This window comes from Gavia stellata, chromosome 4, assembly GCF_030936135.1.
Source record: "Gavia stellata isolate bGavSte3 chromosome 4, bGavSte3.hap2, whole genome shotgun sequence".
Taxonomy (NCBI): Eukaryota; Metazoa; Chordata; class Aves; order Gaviiformes; family Gaviidae; genus Gavia; species Gavia stellata.
In genome coordinates this window covers 45,225,689-45,244,710 of record NC_082597.1, presented here as the reverse complement: position 1 = coordinate 45,244,710, position 19,022 = coordinate 45,225,689, and the positions used below count along the sequence as shown (strand labels likewise).

The following is a 19,022-nucleotide window of genomic DNA, read 5'->3' as shown; positions in this document are numbered from 1 at the left end:
CAACCTCTCTGAAAAGAATCCTCATTACACTATCAGCTTACTGGCCAGACAAGACTACCAACATTCCTTGGATGTGGACAGTCCAAACAACAGTCTGCACACAGATACACACTGTCAGGCTATTTTAAATCGGGAAAGGAACTCAGGGAAGAAGGCAAAAGGCTTCTTTCACCACCGGGAAGTTCATCAACTTTGGTCATATGTCTGATCTGCACTCATACTGATCTCCAATGAAACATGCAGAGCACTGAAAGTCTATTTCAAAATGACAGGATGTAGTACTTTTAGCTTACACTGAGCAGACCGAGAACACAGTGACAATCAGTAACTGAGGGCTGTGAGGCAAATGTCATCACCCACGCTCCATAGTGGTTTGGTAGGCCTTTTCTCAAAGTCTCTCCTAGACCCTACAAGATCTATAACACAAAATACACCAGCCCATGCCTTTCCCATTTTCAGCAAATCTCTTTGTGAATACATTTGTTATCAAGTGTGCATTAGTTACCAGGTAAACCAAGTTAAATTTATTCCACAGAATGGACTAGAGAGCTTCAACAGACCAGTCAATAATCTCAAATCCTGCCTTTCACTTATATTCCCTTTTGGAGAAGAGCAAACTGTAGGGAATTCAAAAGCAGTATTTAGACAGAACTCAGCTACCAGCAAGATTATAATGAACTTCTGAATGAGTTCTGCTGCATACCCCAGAAAACTTAAACCAGTTCTTCCATTCAGTTTGGTAATGCTGCTGTAAGAGGAAATGTGGAAGAAAGGATGTGTATGTCAACTAGCAAAACTTTCTCACTCTGCACAAATCTGCCACATCCTAAAACATTTCATATGCTTATAGAGAATGCAGGTACACAGACAGGAGACTTAATACCAACATCAAGCTTAGCAAGCAAAAGAAAGGCTACTTTTCAAGTGCTTTTCAGAGGAAATTTCTACAGAGAGAGTCCACTTAAGATAATTTACATTAAAATGTTGTATTACTTCATTAAAATAAAACAAGTATGTATTTCTATATGTATATGTATAAATTCATTTCATATATACATATTTTGTGTACATATTTTTATATATTATATTTATATAAGGCACGTGACACAAAATTATATATATAAAACTATAATTTTTATATATAACATTTTTTTATATATATATATAAACGAATAAATAAAATTAGATAAGGAGCTGGGCCCTTTTAAAGTCTCCTGATTTCTTAAAACACTGAAGCTAGTTGTTCTAGCTCCAGCATACTGTATGGTAACTTCTAAGTTCTTTTTTGGACTTGGTAAATCAACAGAAAACTGGTGAGGAGTAAATGTTTTCTTTATTTTCCTTAAAAGGTAGAGTGCAGTACAGGTTTATCATTTTCTGTAGCTGTTATGACTTCTCTTTTCCTGCAACAGTGGAATAAAACGCTCACAAATTGAATTACTGTATTGTGAAACTCATTTCACATTTTAAACTGTAGGTTCACATTACTCCAGACACTACGTGCATATCTGAAGTAGAGTGAGCGTGCTCCATTCACTGTAATGCATCTTGTACACTGAAATACATTAAGGAAGAATATGAGTCTGACTCCAACATTTCTTTGCACTCATATGTAGCAGTTGCACTTAACGCTAACTGGAAGAAAAAAGCCAGCTAAACAGAGGAGCAGCATGAGGGCGAACCACCAGCTGACGGCTGTGAGAGCGGAGAACCTTGAACGGGCAGTCTGCAAACACCCATGGTGGCAACAACCTGCGGTTGGGCACTGAGTAAATCTGAATGGGCTGATGCAGAAATGGGTATTCACAACCCCAGCTGGGGGTAAGCTACCTCAGCTGATGGGGAAGTAAAAATCCACAGACTGTCCAGACAGAAAACTAGCGTGGGGCCGTGAGCACCCCCACTACAGCCTCCTCCCTGTTAAATTTCATTTCTTTTTACACTCAGTTATGTGTAGCAATAGCCAAGGTAGCATCTTCATTTCTACTGGAACAGTATTTTTGCTCACCACAGCAACTGTCAAGTGATTTGACTAATACTTTGCTTTACCTTTTAAATACAAAATAAGAACTGTTAGGGGGGAAAATAAAAGAAATCCAGTAGAGAAAAGTTCAAAATTTAACCAACCAGGAAAAAAATTATTAAACTGCAGAAGAAAAAGAAGAACTAGAGGAAGATCAAAACCTCTCAGATGCAGTATAATTGGGTACAGGTAGTGAAGCTTATAAATCAATACTGAACACAGCAAAAGGAATAAACTAGCAAGCTAGACCATTTCTACCTCTCTAATATCTACCTGCCATGCAACATCTACTGCCCATTTTCAGTAACAAAGTTATTCTCAAACATACCTGTTCAAGCAGTTCCTTATATGTTATCTTCTCTTTGGTATTTGTTACAGGACTGTCATAAATAATGGCAATTTGGTCTCCTCGCCCATTCTCAACATGACGATCTACAGCATTGTAACAGATATTCAGCTCTCCACCTACAAACCTAAAAAAGAAGTTGGAAGCATGTAACAGCCAGCCTTCCAAACTAATAAGACTATTTTTTTGCATTTGATTTTATTTTAAGGAACAAGAGCATTCAATTAAAATATAGCTCATAAAACATTATACTCACTTCAGGAAGTAATTTTTTATTCTATAACCTCACAATTTACTCAAAAAGCTAAATAAGCCTATTAGTGAAAACAGTGAAAGTAAAGCACAGTACCTAAATTGACTTAACTAAGAATCTGCTAAACTTGGTCTTGATTTAACTCACTTTGCACCAATCATTCTGATTTTTATAGCTAAGGTTTCACAGAAAAAGCATACATTCACATAAAATATTCTGACATTATGAAAATATGTTATTATACTACTTTGTATCGGTATGCAAACATATCTTTTTTAAGAAGAACAGGTCCAGGACTCAAAATATTCTTATTCATCTCTTGGCAATAACAGTTAAGCATACAAGCATCCGTATCTAAATAAAACTGACCCCAACAGTTATAAAATCTTATAAATTTGTCTGACATTCATAATGCATTTGACATTACCATGTTTTACATCAGTGACTCAAAATCCCCTGTAAAACAATGTGAGTCACAGCTTCTTCACCAGCCAGATATTTAGAGAAAATTCTTACCTTCTAATTAAAAAAAAACCCACTTTACAAACTCAGGTTTCATTTTTATTGTCATTTTACACAGAAAAAGAAAACTCAAGTGCAGCAAAATCCTCAAGTAAGAAAATGCAGAAGGCACACTGACTGTGATAATGTGATATTGTTATAATGTAACCGGAAATAAAAACAGATGGCCTAAAGTAACCCACTACTAGTTAAGAGTATTTCCTTCTTCATCTTTCCTGTCTAGAAAAGGACTGCTCTAAATTATGATATTTGATATATATTACTTGCATCTACATACGCACAGATGCCATAGGACAGTCTTTATTGTCAAAAAAGGGCAATTATTAAACCAAAACCAGTTAGGATGTTTAGGATGCAGCTATCTTTTATTGTGACATCTTTACAATGCCATTTATAAGGAGCAGGTGGGGGGCCAGGAAAGTAACAAAAACATTCTGTACTACAAACCCCTTCCCATAAAAGAAGAACTGTATGAACAATGAAGGACTGGGAGTTATTTCATGTAATATAGAGAAACTGTCAAATTACTGTCATAAAAGTTGTGTAGGATTCAGGACATCCATTGATTTTTATATCAAGTCACTGTAGGATGATATAAACAAGAAAAGAAGGGAGCGCAGTAGCTGGGCTACTATGCATCATCACTTAAGAACGGTCAAAACGTGAGCAAGTACCGGAGCTTGGATTCTTCTAAAGGCACATGGCAATATCAACACTGCCACACAAATTTTTAACAATCGCTTGTGAAAAAGTATGTGAAAAAGATGTGACTGCAGGTTGAAACAAAAAACCAAGACTATCTGGACAGTGTGATGAGAGCTCTGCTACCCCGTTCAGAAGGAGGGTGGCTCTTATGAGATCAGAGAAGCAAAGATGCACCTACCAGGACCACAACTGCAAGACTTTTGCTTCTCTACTGTCACCCAAGAGCATGGTCAAATACCTCCTTCGGCTGACAAATAAAAGCTGCCTGGCTTTGAAAAGGTGCCCTGTGGTGCTGCAAACTTCCGTTGATCCAGTGATTTCCAAGGTGGTGAATACCCGTGAGGAACTTTTATTTGCTTGAGTAAGCTTTAGTTGGAAAGAAACAGCAGCATGCAACCAGGACCCAGTTTTGGAATAAGGACACCAATGAGATGCTCCTTTTTAAAACAGAGGTCTAGAATCAAAAAGAAAATATTCCAACAGACTGCAAAAAGATCAGAGGTGGATCTCCAGGATGTTTGTAAGAGCTGTCAGCAAATCTTGCCATAATAAGCGGGACTGTAAAATGCTAATCTGTTGCTAACCAGGCAATTATCTCAATGCGGCTTACCAACTGAATCCAAGTCTGAAGAACCCTATTTCGGGCTGTGTTTCTAATGCTGAGAAATTAGTAACATTCAACAAATGGAGCTGAGGAAGAGTAAAACAAATAAAAAGAGTGAGCAGTAAAACTCTAATACATAAAAGTAACTGCATTCAGTTCTCTAGCAGTCTCTTTGAAGAGCTCAGCTACCTTCCATTGGTGCTGTGGTGGGAAAAAAATGACAGGGTTCTTCCTGTCAAAAATCACAGCCGAATTTAAAACTGGTTATAATATCAAAACAGCTTGCTTCACAGCAACATTTTAAACCAATACTCTGACAATATCTACCTATCCTTTTGATGTCTTTTTTCCCATACATCCATGAAAGCAGCCACCTTTGATAATCCCCATTATGCATAATGTGCATAGATCTTAGATCTAATAAGGCATCTTTTTAATAATTTGAGTGGTTACCCACATTAGGGCGCCCTTGAGCCTCTTTAAAGCTGCCTACACCAGTCACCTAGGAATTACTGCCTCCACGTGACTGGGGCTCAGCATCTTCTGTCTCACCCCGGCCCTTCACAAACAGGAATCTCAAGCACATGCACTTACCTCTTTAATCAGACTTTAAAATTACTACTCTATTAACCTTTTAGGGGTAGGAGTAGAAGAGGGCATGAAAGCTGATCTTCTGTTCATGTTTTACTCTTGGCAAGTCAGTAAGTTAGGTCTTCCATAGCTGGACTCCCATTACATACAGCTTAACATCTACCACCTATGGCCTGGAAAATTTTTTTACTGCATTCAGCATTTTTTTGGATGTGACAACAACCTACTTGCTAGTAATGAAGTAAGTATAGTAGTGAAGAAGGCAACACATAATTATACCTTAATTCAATTCACTCAAAAATTCAAAAGTTATGCTTTAATTTCCCACACTATCTGCTATCTGAAGAATCAAAGTAGCTGTATTCAGAGACAATTTTTAGTCTTTATTCAAAGGCACAAAAGCAAATATAATTAAGAATAAAAAAAGAAGGAAGGTAAAGATTCTGAATAAAGCTGGGATATATGCAAAAGAAAAAAACTACACTAAAATTGTTTTGCACCATAACTGTAAAAAAAGCATAGTGCTAAAATCCTTTTATGCCATGCAGAGTACATATACTTCTCCAAGCCGGGTTCCCAGGAATCAACTGGATTTTTTTTTTTTTTTAATTTTTCTAGATGAAGTGAGAACAGAAGCTGAATAAAGTGTTAGACAAAACCATGACAATATTATATATTTTGAAACAATATTATATTAATTGATCCTGCCACATTTTTAAAAAGTGTAAGCAACATATGAATAGCAATCTGTGCAACATTCCTAAAGTTCAAAGGTGATTTTATATTGCACTTACATCTTCGAATCAGAGAAAAAACATAACTTGCAAAATTGCCCTCTACCTGCATGCGTTAGGAAAAACTGTTTCTATCATTCCTAAAGAAATACTTGCTTAACCTTTCTAACTGGGATTCCACAAGATCCCAAAACAATCTGTTCAAGTGTTTCAGTACCTTTAGCATTAAAAAGATTTTTCTTTCTAATGTCTAAAATCTACATCTCCCTTGCTGCAATTCAAGACTTCTAGTTTTGACCTCTTCAAAGCCAACGCAGAGAACAGTTTTTTCCTTCAACTTTGTAGCCAAATTCTCTGTAGCCAAATTTTACATGTTTTGAAACTTACATCTCCTTTTTTGTTTCTACATGAAACAATTTCAATTGCTTCATCCTTTTCTTGACTAATCACGCTTTTTTGCTCTTCTCATTATTTTTGATGTGGGCAAAACCAGATGATCTAACCTGATGCAGGTTAGAACAGTCAATGGTACCTGGGATTACTGCTTCTACAAAACAGCCAGGGGATGACAACACTGAACACATACTTTTGGAAACCATTTTGCAACCCACTGACATTACGCCAATGTTGCCAACGGAAAAGGCTAAAGAAAACGCACTAGGGCAGGCTGCATGTTTCTGTCATGCTCTTGCAGTATTTAGAGAGGACAAATTGGCATTTGCCTTATAGCTACATTTTAAATACATTAACCACCTCCTTCAACTTCTTCAACTGAAGTAAATGAGACCAGAAAATACATGAAAGGTATCTGTTTCCGTAAGTCTCACTTTTGGCAACCAAAACCGAAGATACTAAAAATAAATGGATATTTATTAATTGACCTAGTAATATGTCTTCAAAACAGGACATAAATTCTAAAGCAAGAGGCACATACATGAACTTCTTCATACTATTTTTAAGATGTCCATAAACCGCTTCTTAGGTAAACCTCCAAACTAGAACTACATCTTTACCTTGTTAGACCATTTTTTTCTTGGAAGCCTGGCCTCTTCCTCAGGTCTGTTCCATCCTCTTTGTCTCCTCTTCAGCACGTCCTCTGAAAGAGCCTATTGTATCCCCTCTCTCTCTTATATTCAGAATTTTCCTCAAAGAACTTAGCTATCTGTCATCCTGCCAAGCACACTGAATGCTGGTAACCAGCTGGGACTTCTGAGGCATTACAGCACTACACTAGTATCACATACAGCCTGTTATCACTTAAGGTAAACGTAAATAAAAAAAGAAATAAAATTGCATGTTGCACATTAAGACATTAAAGAGGATTACACAAATTTGAATTGGTTAATGTTTTATTATCCACAGCAGAGCAACAGATACCTGACATCCAAACAATTATGGCCTGATGTTAAGTCTTCAGAGACTTGCATCTTTGCGTAATTCCACAGAGCCACAGACTGGTTGATGTTGGAAGGGACCTCTGGAGGGCACCTGGTCCAATCCCCCTGCTCAAGCAGGTCCACCTGGAGCCAGTAGACCAGGACCATGTCCAGATGGCTTTTCAATATCTCCAAGGATAGACAGTCCACAACCAACTCTGTGCCAGTGCTCAGTTACCCTCTAAAAAAGTGTTTTCTGATGTTCAGAGGGAACCTCCTGTGTTTCAGCTTGTGACCATTGCCTCTTGTCCTGTCACCAGGCACTGGCTCACAAGAGCCTGGCTCTTCACACCCTCCCTTCAGCTATTTGCCCACACTGAGATAATTTCAGTCCATGGCAATCTGCATCCACAGAGGGAGAAAGATGCAAGTGAGAGGTGAGGCCAGAAAAGACCCCTGGAAGATAAGTCTGACTTCAGCCCATGAAACTTTATCCCTGCCATAAGACCAAATAACTTCCACCTAATAAGTCACAATGCTTTACAAAGACCTAACCACGTTACTTTCAGCAAGCAAGCTTATCATGCTCAACACATCAAACCACATTTGTTTGACAGAATCTGATAGCAAAACCATGCTCACTAGCGTGTATTATATTCTCATTCCCTAGTTCTTAAAAGGTAACCATTGTATTGACTTCTTCATTATTCCGTTCAGGAATGCCAGAGCCAGGGATCTTTACTGGTCTTTAATTATGCAGGCAATCCTACTTGCCCTTCTGAATAGTGCCATGATGTAGAAATCAAGGTCAGTGGACCACAGGTCTCCCTATCCATCCATTTTGGCACTTCTACCTGTTATACAGTCCTGCTGACTTAAAGAGATTTATCCTGGCTGGGTGCTGTTTAACGTTCAGCTTAAGACATATAAACAATTTTCACTACCAGAAGTGCCAAGCAATAACGTCAGACACCAATAAAAAAGCAAGCTCCACTCTACTGGTTCTATGTATCTTCATTCGGGCAGACTTGAGAGTGATTAATATTTTTAATTATATTTTGAGAATTATTAGTATTTTTAAATTAAAATCAAACCAGAAAAATACGAAAATGGCAAAGAACATCAATGTACTAAAGATGACCCTTATCCTGCATTGCCTTTTTTATCCTTAGCAGCTTCTCCTTGAGAAAAGATCAAAGACCATGATGCAAATTTGCTGAAAAAGAGGCGATGGTGGTCAACACAAAATTTTAACAGGTAAATAAATCGCCTTTGAGAAAGTACTGAAAATCCTATCTGATAATTTATAAGAAGGATATCACATTCCGTCCTAGAGCAGTTTGCCATTCACCACATGGACATACATATATTACAACGCCACTGCTTTTGCCAAACATTACCTTAACCACATCCTCTAAATTACGATCTACTTAGATAGTTTCTAAGATTGAACAATTCTGAAAGCTGCTGTTTCTCTGTTTTCGTACACATACCTCCCTTGGCACCTTGATGCCTGGTTTCCCGTGCTCACAGCAGCCTGTTCCCAACCCCGGCCCAAAAGGGGTTGGATGGGGGAGCATCAGGCGCACACACCCACGTCACCCAGACATGCACGGACATCACATTCACACACGTGTACTGCCACAGTGCCCACGATCTCCCCTCTCAGGCCTACACACTCATCCACGCTGCTTTTAATCATTAATCTTAACCAACCATTAAACTCCTCCATGCTCTGCAGCCACCTCCTTCATCAGTGCTGCAGTGCTAACCACCCCAAATACGTGCTGGGGCAGTTCTGTGTTAACCACGCGACCCCCACACCCCAGCACAGCCCCAGCCCCTCGGCGGGCGGCCCTCCCCGCTGCAGCTGAGCTGCGCCCTCCCAGGCCCCGCGGGGCCCGCCCGCCCCGGCCCCAGGTCCCGGCCCCAGGTCCCGGCCCCAGGTCCCGGCCCCAGGTCCCGGCCCCAGGTCCCGGCCCCAGGTCCCGGCCCCTCCGCCGCACCGGCGGCAGAGGCAGACTCACCAGGAGGCGCTCCCCGGGCGGCCCCTCTCCAGGGCCCGGGCCCAGGGCTTGTACCACTGGATCCGCTCCGCGGCCGCTCCCCAGACCTTCTCGGGCTCCGCCACGGAGGTCCTGAAAACTTCCTCGTACTCGCCCAGCGGCCGAGAGGAGGCGGCGCGGCCCCCGGGCGGCGGGCGGCAGGCAGCGGCGGCCCAGCCCGGGAGCGGGCAGGCACCGCCGCCGCCCCGGCCCGCAGCCGCCCCAACAAGTTTTGGCAGCGGCGCCAGCCTGCCCAGAACACCCATGTTCCGCGGCCTTCAAGGGAGAGGAGCCGCACAGGCTTCGTTGAGGCTCGAAAAAGCCCTCGAACGGCACAAGACGGAGCGGCGGCTCCCGGGGCCAGCAGGGCACGGCGGGGCTGCCCCCGCGCCGGGCCGAACCGCCCCCCGCCCCGCGCTCCGGCGCTGCGCGGACGCCGGCTGTCCTGGCCAGCGGCTAGGAGCCGGTGGGGCGCGGAGGCGACTCGGAGCAAGACGAAGAGCCTGGCCTCAGCCGTGGCCGGACCCGCGCCGACCGGGGACGGGCGGCCCGTAGCCGCTGCTGCGCCCCGTGGGGCCGTGGGAGGGCCGGGGCGGGCGGTGACTGGGGGCGGTTGGCCCTGTCAGGGCCTGGCTGCGACCGACGGCGGAGGGAGGCTGAGAAGGGCGAGACCGAAAACCTGAGATTATTTTTGACTTAATGATTTGGATGACATGTGGCCATAATACTCCTCAAGGATTTCTTTTGAAAGGCGTTCTTGCTTTGAGAAGTCTTCCCAGTGATAAAATGAAGCATACTGTTTGTACCAGGAAAAGAAGTTTATTCTGTTTTCCAGAAGACCTCCATCATCTGTAGTGGATCTTTTGTTTTGCACATCTCGTCATATATTTAGAAACCCTTCCTGAGTTTTGGTGGTAATGTTTCAGAGTGTCATAATGCACAAGTCAGCTAAGATGTACACCAGCTTCAAAGATGTTATTTGGTCCCTTATGAAAATATTTTAGTGCTATAATAGGTCTCTCCATTACACATCTCTCAGGAAGTTCTTCCTGCAATCACATTATAAAAATGTCATATGGCTAAGGGGAACTCTATTATATTTTTTATATTGATGGTTAACTTCGGCATCTGTTACCTGACTTGTTGAATTAGTGCAACAGGAACACAACAATATATCACAGTACAGGTAAAGAAATCAGGGGATGAGAAGAACTAGACTGCTTACCCACTACAGTAGGTTTAATACGTGAAATCAATTTCTTATCCTGGCTTAAAAAACAAGAGGGCTGGAGGATTTGGCCTATAGAGTTCATCAGAACTTTTAGGTCATCTCCAAAATCACTAACAGTTTTTCAGCATAAAGACTGGTTGCTGCTTCTGTTTCTGAGGCAAATATAATTAGCTCACAGAGAGTTTCCGGTAGCTTGCAGAGGCTGTTAGCATTGCCCAGTGCTGTATGAACTACCTGTCCCATGCTGCGTTGCAGTTCTCCTCTCTTTCCTCCCCGTTGGTGCTACAATAGCATACAGCCCTGAGTAGCATAATGCAATTTCAAAAATGTCTGAGTTAAAGATTAGCAACTTATTTCTAAAAAGAAGTTAATACCCCCAAAACCTAAAATACCTGAAGGACTAAGTGGACATTTTATGAAAACTTCCCTACCGCAAGGTAAAGGCTACAGCATGCCAACAAAGCAAGAAAATAAAAAATACATTTCTCAAAAAAAAAAAGCACACATTCTCAAGCGTAATAATTTTATGATTACATTTGAGAAGACTGCTTTCTCACACACTTTCACCACTGTGACAGGACAATTGCTGTCAACAGAGTCTACTAGCCAAAATTTTAAAAATAAATAAATAAAGAGAGAAGCTTGCAGAGACTGTAAACATTGTGACACCATGACAGCCCTGAAATCAGATGCTATTGCTGGATGCCTGGTAGTATTGCATGCATTGTACAAATGCACCTGAAGAACACAACTTCCCAGTCAGGTGACAAATGGTTGATCTTAGCATTTAAAAAATATTCCCAGAATTAGATCTTTTATTTCCTACCTTTATGATGGCTAGGCTGATTTTGACTTAAAAGAACCATTCTGACTGAAAATTGTTATGGAAACATGATTAATTTTTTTTGGTTCCTCATCAGAAGTCAGCACATGCAGCCTTAGACTTGAGGGTATTCACAAGCCCACTGTGTGGCTGAATCCAGTGCAATGACTGTCTACCTGAGGCATGCAACTGGTGGACTTAACGAGAGATATCAATTGCCTCAGCCCAATTTGTGAAGCCCACTCCCCTCAATCAAATTGTTAGAGGTACATTATGTCCACTCCGAAAGAAATAACCATTCATATTAATTGCCTTACAAGCTACCTTCTTTGGATCACCAACACTTTGATGCCCATCTAGTTAGGAAGGGACCTATAGCAATTGGATGCAGCCAGCCTCTGGGTGCTAATAGCAATCTGTTTCTGAGCTGGAACATCTCCCTTTTCACTACTGGGGAGAAAACTGTCAAGGCCAGGCTAACTAAAATACTTAAGTATGTGTATTCTGTAACATGTTAGTTGTAGGCACTAACACTGAAAGAAGTATCCTGAGATTTAAACACCTAATAGATTGTGTCTGGTAATGCCTAATATTTCCTGTGGTGTTGAAGAGCAATGCTAACCGGTTTTCCACTCTGTTCATGGCATGTGTTTAATGTGAAGCTATAAGCATTTGACGAAGAAATTCATATTGCAACAGTAAACGCTCTGGCATTCGTTTTGAATATACATCCTACTAGAAATGATACACCAGAGATGTAGGAGATACAAATGAACTTAAATCAGAACATGAAGTGCATTAAATTCCTGTTTTAGCTAACATCCTAATATCTGTTTCCTGAAGGAATGTTTCTAATGAGTATCTGTGGAACATACTTCGTTAATTAAACTCATCACAGCCCATACTGATAGCTAAAAGGGTAAAGAAGGGATTGCTGGTTCTCCCAATTGCATGCTAGTAATTTAAGGTTCACTTACAAATACCATTATAGCAGATTTCTGAACTGATGAGTTTTCCCTCTAAGGATTTTATTCTTTTTCGCAAAACTTGATGCTCCTGAAATTCATACTTAAGAAAGAATTTTGAAGTAATGTCAAGTGATGTGTGTAGCAATTACCCTTGTAGCTGTAGACTTCATTGAAAAACATATGTATGTTTCTAGGCATAGATCTAGCAAAGAACAAGCTATGAAACATGGCCTGGGTACTTCTGCTATTGCAAAAGAATTTATCTGAAGCCTTTCTTTTGTTTAAAAAAGCATTTTTTCTGCAACTGTATCCTTTAGTGTAAGGCATGCATGTTTGAAGACGTATGTATGGTGAAAAAAGATTAGCAGAAAATTATTATAAATATCATCTCCTGTATATGAAACGTGCTGACTGCCCTAGTGTACAAGACCTCCAAACTTTGGTAATTCAAATTTCACTTAGAGTCCTTTTGTAAGCACAAAGTAAAACTGTGATTAAAGAATGAGTACATATGTTAAATCACTTTGCTATGGTTCTATACCACTTTTGTCCAACTCTTAGACTGTGTCTATCCCAAAGAACAGCCAGTCTTGTACGAATAAATTTCATAGTCCTGTATACCATTATTGTCTAAAAAATAGAGGTAGTCACAGTTTTCTACAACATGCAGTAGTGTACAGAATTAAGTTCAAGTCAAAATAAATTTTTCCATTTTCCTGAAAGGTGCTGGAAGTAGTAGTAGTAACTGGCACCTTCTAAGGTACATAAGTAGAAATAATTCTTCCAGTTTAATATCCAGTCTTAGAATATTAAACATATCACAGCTTTACTTGAAATCCACTAAAAATCTGGTCCCGAATTCAAAATAATTAAATTATTACTTGAAAAAAATACGTATTTTGATAGAACTTTTCAATATAGATGTTTTGACTTTTTTTAGTAAATACAAAAGATAGCATGGTTTGTTCTGCAATAGTAATATCTGGTCATAGGGAAAACCAAATCAAAACAAAACTAGCAAACAAAAACAAAACAAACAAAAAACCCTATAGAAATACCTGTACTCACCACTTTGACTGCTGCCTACCAGCCTAAAGATGCCTTCATGTCAGAGGTCTTAGGTATACTTAGTTTTTGCAGCACTCAGAATAGTGATGCGGTGCTGAAATCAATGTGTCCATAGTGGATCATCTGTCTACCTGCTGAAGTGCTGGGAATTCATGACCTTCTGTTTATTTCTGTCTTCTGGAAATGTGTGTGTAGTGTGCTGGGAGACAAACAACGAGAACTTATAAAAATGCTAAAATATCTGTCTCTGCAGGCAGAAGCCACTTTTTACAGACTTCTGCAAAGTGCTGAAATGAAAGTCTGACTCAGTCCAGGTGATAATGAGTTAGAGATCCTCTGGGATGAAAATGTGATTTTAGTATCAATTATTACTGATGTTATCATTTGATTACTCCCTGAGGAGGTCTTACAGTTCAGGACAACCTGTATTTCATCCATATTTTTCCAGATCTAAGTTCTGTTTCAGAAAGCTTCTCAGGCATATGCTTAGCTTTATTCATGTAAGTAGTCTTAATCACATGAGGCCCTGCTAAATCTTAGTCAAATGTTCAGACAGCTTTGATAAAACTCTGCTGGGCAATGAACTTTCATACTTTTAAGTTCTAAGAAGACTTTGAAAATGTGAGAAACAAAACCAGATAGATAATGGGGATTTCTTAATTTTTTAAAAAACACTAAAAAAAACAACACACCCCCTAACAAATCAAGCACATGAAAGCAAAATAGTTTCATGCAAAAACAAAATTTATTGTATGTTCTTCAGTATTTAGGCACGCTTCAGGAAAAGAGTCCATAGTAAATTCCATGGAGGACAAGTAGAATTTTAGCTTTGCTTTACATTCCACTGTTGTGGATTTAATTTACAAACTTGATGATGCAATTTTATAAAGACTGTCATTGAACTTTGATTTTTAGGTAATCCATGTCCCTGAGCTGCCCAGCTTCCTGAAATTGCAGATTATCGATTATTTGTCTCTATAAGAGTAAAATCTGCTGGTTTATCCAAAGCCATTCCTGTTTCTTTGATATGCCTCTACCACTCTTTTCCAGATCCCTGCATCAGAACCATCACAGGCACAAGCACTGTTATTACAAAACCTTCAACATTCAATATATATTCTTTGAAGGGGACAAAAGGACTTCAGGCACTGGCATTCTTATTGATGTTCCTTTTGAACTTGATAACAAAAATAACCATGGATTTTGCAACCATTTTTTTACACAGAAAGTTGTCTTTTTCACAGAACTACGAAAGAGTCCATTAGCCCTCAATCTAAGTGTTAATGTCACTATTGGCATAAAAATAAAGTAATTTTAAAATTACCTGTTATATCAACATTTCTTATCAGCAACACTCTCTCAAATTGAGAATACAGCCCAAGAAGTATGAAGTATCCACTACTGGAGGCACTCTATGCTTAAAAATTGCAATGACTCAAAGTCCTATTTTCAACCTTCCTTGCCTAAGATAAAACAGGAAAGCTGATTTTTCCCAGAATATCCAGACTTGCCTGGGTCTAAGGTACAGAGATCCTGTCTCCTGTCTTGAAGGGGTTGGGGACGGTGAGGGGGATATGTCTTGTATGTAGCTACAGATGGAAAGAAAAAGAAAAAGACATATGCTTGAGATTTCCAAAACAATACCTAAAATCTAGTACTGAGCTGCTTTCTCACTCAAAGTTCTGCGTTTCACATGAGAGCTCTGGGTGCACAAGGAGTTCAGAACTTGCATTATTGGCTGGGCTAAAGACTCCTAGGACGCTCCTAGGAGCATGGAGTTGGTTGGCACAGTTTTAGTATTTATCACGTCGCTTGTCACATCCCTCTGCAAAAAGCTATCAGTCATATTACAAGGGCAGCAAACTTGCCTGGGAGCCTGGCCCATGGCAAATTATGGCTCAGCATATTAATATATACTGAAGGGCCTCTTTATGTATAACTGACATTGGCTTAGTCTGCTCCATTTCGGCTTATCTCCCGAAGTTTCATTCTTGCAATCCCATTCTCAACATTTGCTGGATTTTCTCCTTGTGACATATTTCATGATCCTTATTCCACTACATAACTGTATTCACTGCATGACAAGACAAGCTAATATTCAAACACTGTGGCAATGTGCTGGTTTAGTTCATCTGCTTGTCTTGCAAGCAAACAAGAAATTAACACCTAAATTGGCTAAGTGTAAAGTCAATAGCATATTTCATTACAACTGTCATTTATTCATTTGTGCTATATTTTTAAGAATGCAAGTTCATTCAGAGCCATACAACAAATAATTCTGTGAATTTCTTGAATGATCCCAGTTTTAAGCAGCTCAGACTGGTGAAGAATGGATGAAATTTCACAGCAGCTTAGGGAAGAAATAGTAGCTGTCACTCAGGTTGTCCCAAATAACATCAGTAATAATCTCTGGAAGTAGCTTTTTCTATAGGTCATCTTGCAAATTAGCATATCACAGGCTTCTGGAAGAATCTAAATAAGAAAAATAGGCATGAATTCAGGCCCAAGAATCATTATATGAAGCAGAAAATCTCTTACTGGTAAGCCAGCAGCAAAACCAGATGTCCAAATACATTCAGTTGCACATTCAAGTCCACATTTTCTCATGGCCTCACTCTGTTACGGTGCTGAACTAGGCTTCCAGACATTTACGTTTGCACACTTGGAAATATGATTCCAGAATTAAATTTCATGGCTATGGGGATTTTAGATTGCAAGGTGAAGTTTTAAACTCACTAAATCTAGAAGCCAAAAGTCATCTATTATAATGGAGCAGAGACTACATGCTTACCCTCAAGATACTGGTTTTTATTCATTTACAGTCTCTATAGTTACTTATACTAGTGTAAACTGTGTGTAGCAGATTCATGCACACTTATCCTACTTTTCACACATCAAGGAGAAATTCAAGGTAAAAGGCAGTGAAGAATCTTCTGCCATCAGATAACCTATTTAAGTAAACTCTCTGGAACTGGAAAAAGGCAGGAAAACCAATTTCTCTGTCAAATCACTATCACAGAAGTGGAAGTCAATGAGGCAGACATCCTAAATTGAAACCTGGTCATTTGCCTTTTCACAGATGTCCTATTTTTCCTTCTCCAAGCACCCTGAAGTTTACCTAAAGTACCTGTATGGTTCTGCCTTTTCAGGGTCAAAGGAAGGAATTTCAACATGCATGCTGCATGTTCAAATATTTGCTCACTCCTGTTAAGGGAAAGCAGTGAATGACTTCTAAGTGTATGTTTTAGATAGTGCACAGTATTGGATCTTCAGGATTTATTTTTCAGTCATAGCTTTAGTGGGCTTATACTCAATATTTCTGCTCACTGGAATAGCTAGGTTACTTAAAAATCTAAAGGACATTCAGCTGGTTCTTGCTCAGTTATCCAGTATGGAATTACATAACAAACCGTATTTTACTGTGTAATTTAATAGCAGAGGCTAAATTTCCCACTTACTTTGAAGGTCTAGACCTCTAGTGGACTCTTCTTAACCCATGTAGTTGTTATCACAGCCTTTGAGAAGACTGAATTAATGAATATTTATGTGAAATGTTTAGATGTGCATTACAGAGGGCAGCTTTAGCATCCAATATGAGATTGGAAATTTGTTAGAATTTTAGAACCAAGTCTTACGGGCTATACCCAAACAGATTGCTTTATTGGCTGCCAAACCCCAAACAGCCCATTTAAATTGTCGTGTCCATGTGTAATCGTCTCTAGATCAGAGTCCAAACTTTGACTTCTTGCCCTCTGGGAATATTAGGCCAGCAAGACCAATGTTCAGGCTTTACATCTCATCTTTCTATTTCTGGCAATCAAGAGTTTTGAACACTAGGAAAACTGATGAATACCAAATCATCTCTTCTTCCAAAGCTAACAGCATGCACATATATGGCTTAACTTTTTTAGGACAACTACAGGGTGGTTTTCTGTACCATCACTACCTAGTTTGTTACAAGGTTTTTCCAGTCTTTAAAAACTTCAGATCTAAGAATCCCCATGTATGGGAAAACATTCCAATCATACACTTTTCTTGACATTTTAGTAATGAAACAGACTGACTAAACAAAAAGGATAGTAAAATATATGGATGAATTTAAAGAACTAAATTAATTTAAAATAAATTAATCAGAGAAACAAATACTACTTCATAAATTTTGTCTGAAAATTTGTGGCATTAACAGTCTTATTTTCCTAGCAGCTCCAAACATAAGAACAAAATCAGTCTCAATATCAACCAATAGATTTGTTTCCAGCTGTCAGATCAAGGATGTGTTAGGGTTAGGATCAATCCCCTCTGATTTCTTTCTCAAGGCCTGTAATGCCAATTCAAGCAACAGGCTTGCCTGTAGACTAAACAGCTGAAAAACAACCATTATCCTCAGCCTTACTCCTCAGTATAAAGGCTCATGATAATTCCATTGTCATTTCAATGATGATATTTTGGGAAAAAAAATCCTTCCTCTTCATATGCTGAATATTTTTTGCATACATTTTCAAGGCTTTTAGAATTTTTGCAAGGTTACCTTTAAATCTATGAACATTTTGCAAAAGTACTTTTTAATGAGGAAAAAAAGGCATTGTGATATATAGAATACAAGCAAGTGGCAAAATCACAAGCATTAGTTTTCTTAATAACATGTTTTCATCTTAGCCAAAGGAAGAATTACTCCATTATAACACATCTTCACAGATATTGGCCATCAAATTTTGGTTTCTTTCTGTACTTCTACGTCAAAAGGATTAGGTATTGTCACGCAACAATAAAAAAATGAAAAGCAGACTCTAGTATAACTTCAATATAACAAGCTCTCCTAACTCAAAATTCCATTTCACTAGACAAACTTAGCAACAAAGCAAAGAGATGCCAATTGCACTTCCCATATTCCTTACACCTTTGAAGCTACAGAGGGAAAGCTCCCTATGACGGAATTATTTATGATCCAGTTTCACCCATTCAATTATGCAGAATCTCCCTTAATCTTCCATTTTTCTCCAGCTACCCTAACCTTTTGGGTCTTCTCTTCTGAGAGTCTGGTTTTGGCATTATTTTCTTGTCCTCTGAGGGTTTAAAGACCACCTCATTTTCATTGAACTAGTATATACACTATTCTTTAGAGCATTTCATGATCAAGTCGAAACTGTATTCTTCTTTTTTGGTTTCTGTGAGTCAATTTCACTTCTAAAGCTCTGACTTTTGATGTATTGCAGTGCGGGGAAAAATACGAAGACTTGAATATGCCTCTGAACACTTTCCATATATTCAAAATTAACTGCGTATTTGACATGTCAAAATACTGCCAGCTGAATTTTAAATGTCAAGGTTCTCTTAGATAATAACTTTGCATTTTGAATGCCTTCATTTGAGGACCATAACCATCCTATAAACATTAATGAATTTATTTTCTCAGTAACCCTGTGAGTTAGTATGCATTAGAACCACATTTACACTAGGGTAAAGTAAAACATTAAATACTCCAGTGTTATATGAATATAGCTCCGCTAGCTATTCCCAATTTGCAACCATCACAAAATAGACTAGACATTCAGACAGCCAGCTGAAGATGAGCCAGCAGTGTGCCCAGGTGGCCAAGAAGGCCAACGGCATCCTGGCGTGTATCAGAAATAGTGTGGGCAGCAGGAGGAGGGAGGTGATCGTGCCCCTGTACTCGGCGCTGGTGAGGCCGCACCTCGAATCCTGTGTTCAGTTTTGGGCCCCTCACTACAAGAA

At 39.5% G+C, this 19,022-nt stretch overlaps 1 protein-coding gene across 1 annotated transcript in view; it reads right to left on the bottom strand.

Moving 5' to 3' along the window:
* The window catches only part of ACSS3 (acyl-CoA synthetase short chain family member 3), a 90,426-nt gene extending 80,961 nt beyond the window's left edge, over positions 1-9,465 (bottom strand). Inside the window, exons 1-2 of the mRNA XM_059816622.1 lie at positions 9,182-9,465; positions 2,352-2,496 (exon numbers count right to left, since the gene is read on the bottom strand). Coding sequence (XP_059672605.1) covers positions 2,352-2,496; positions 9,182-9,465 — 429 coding nt within the window. The remainder of the gene's footprint in view (positions 1-2,351; positions 2,497-9,181) is intronic.
* Positions 9,466-19,022: the final 9,557 nt, after the last annotated feature.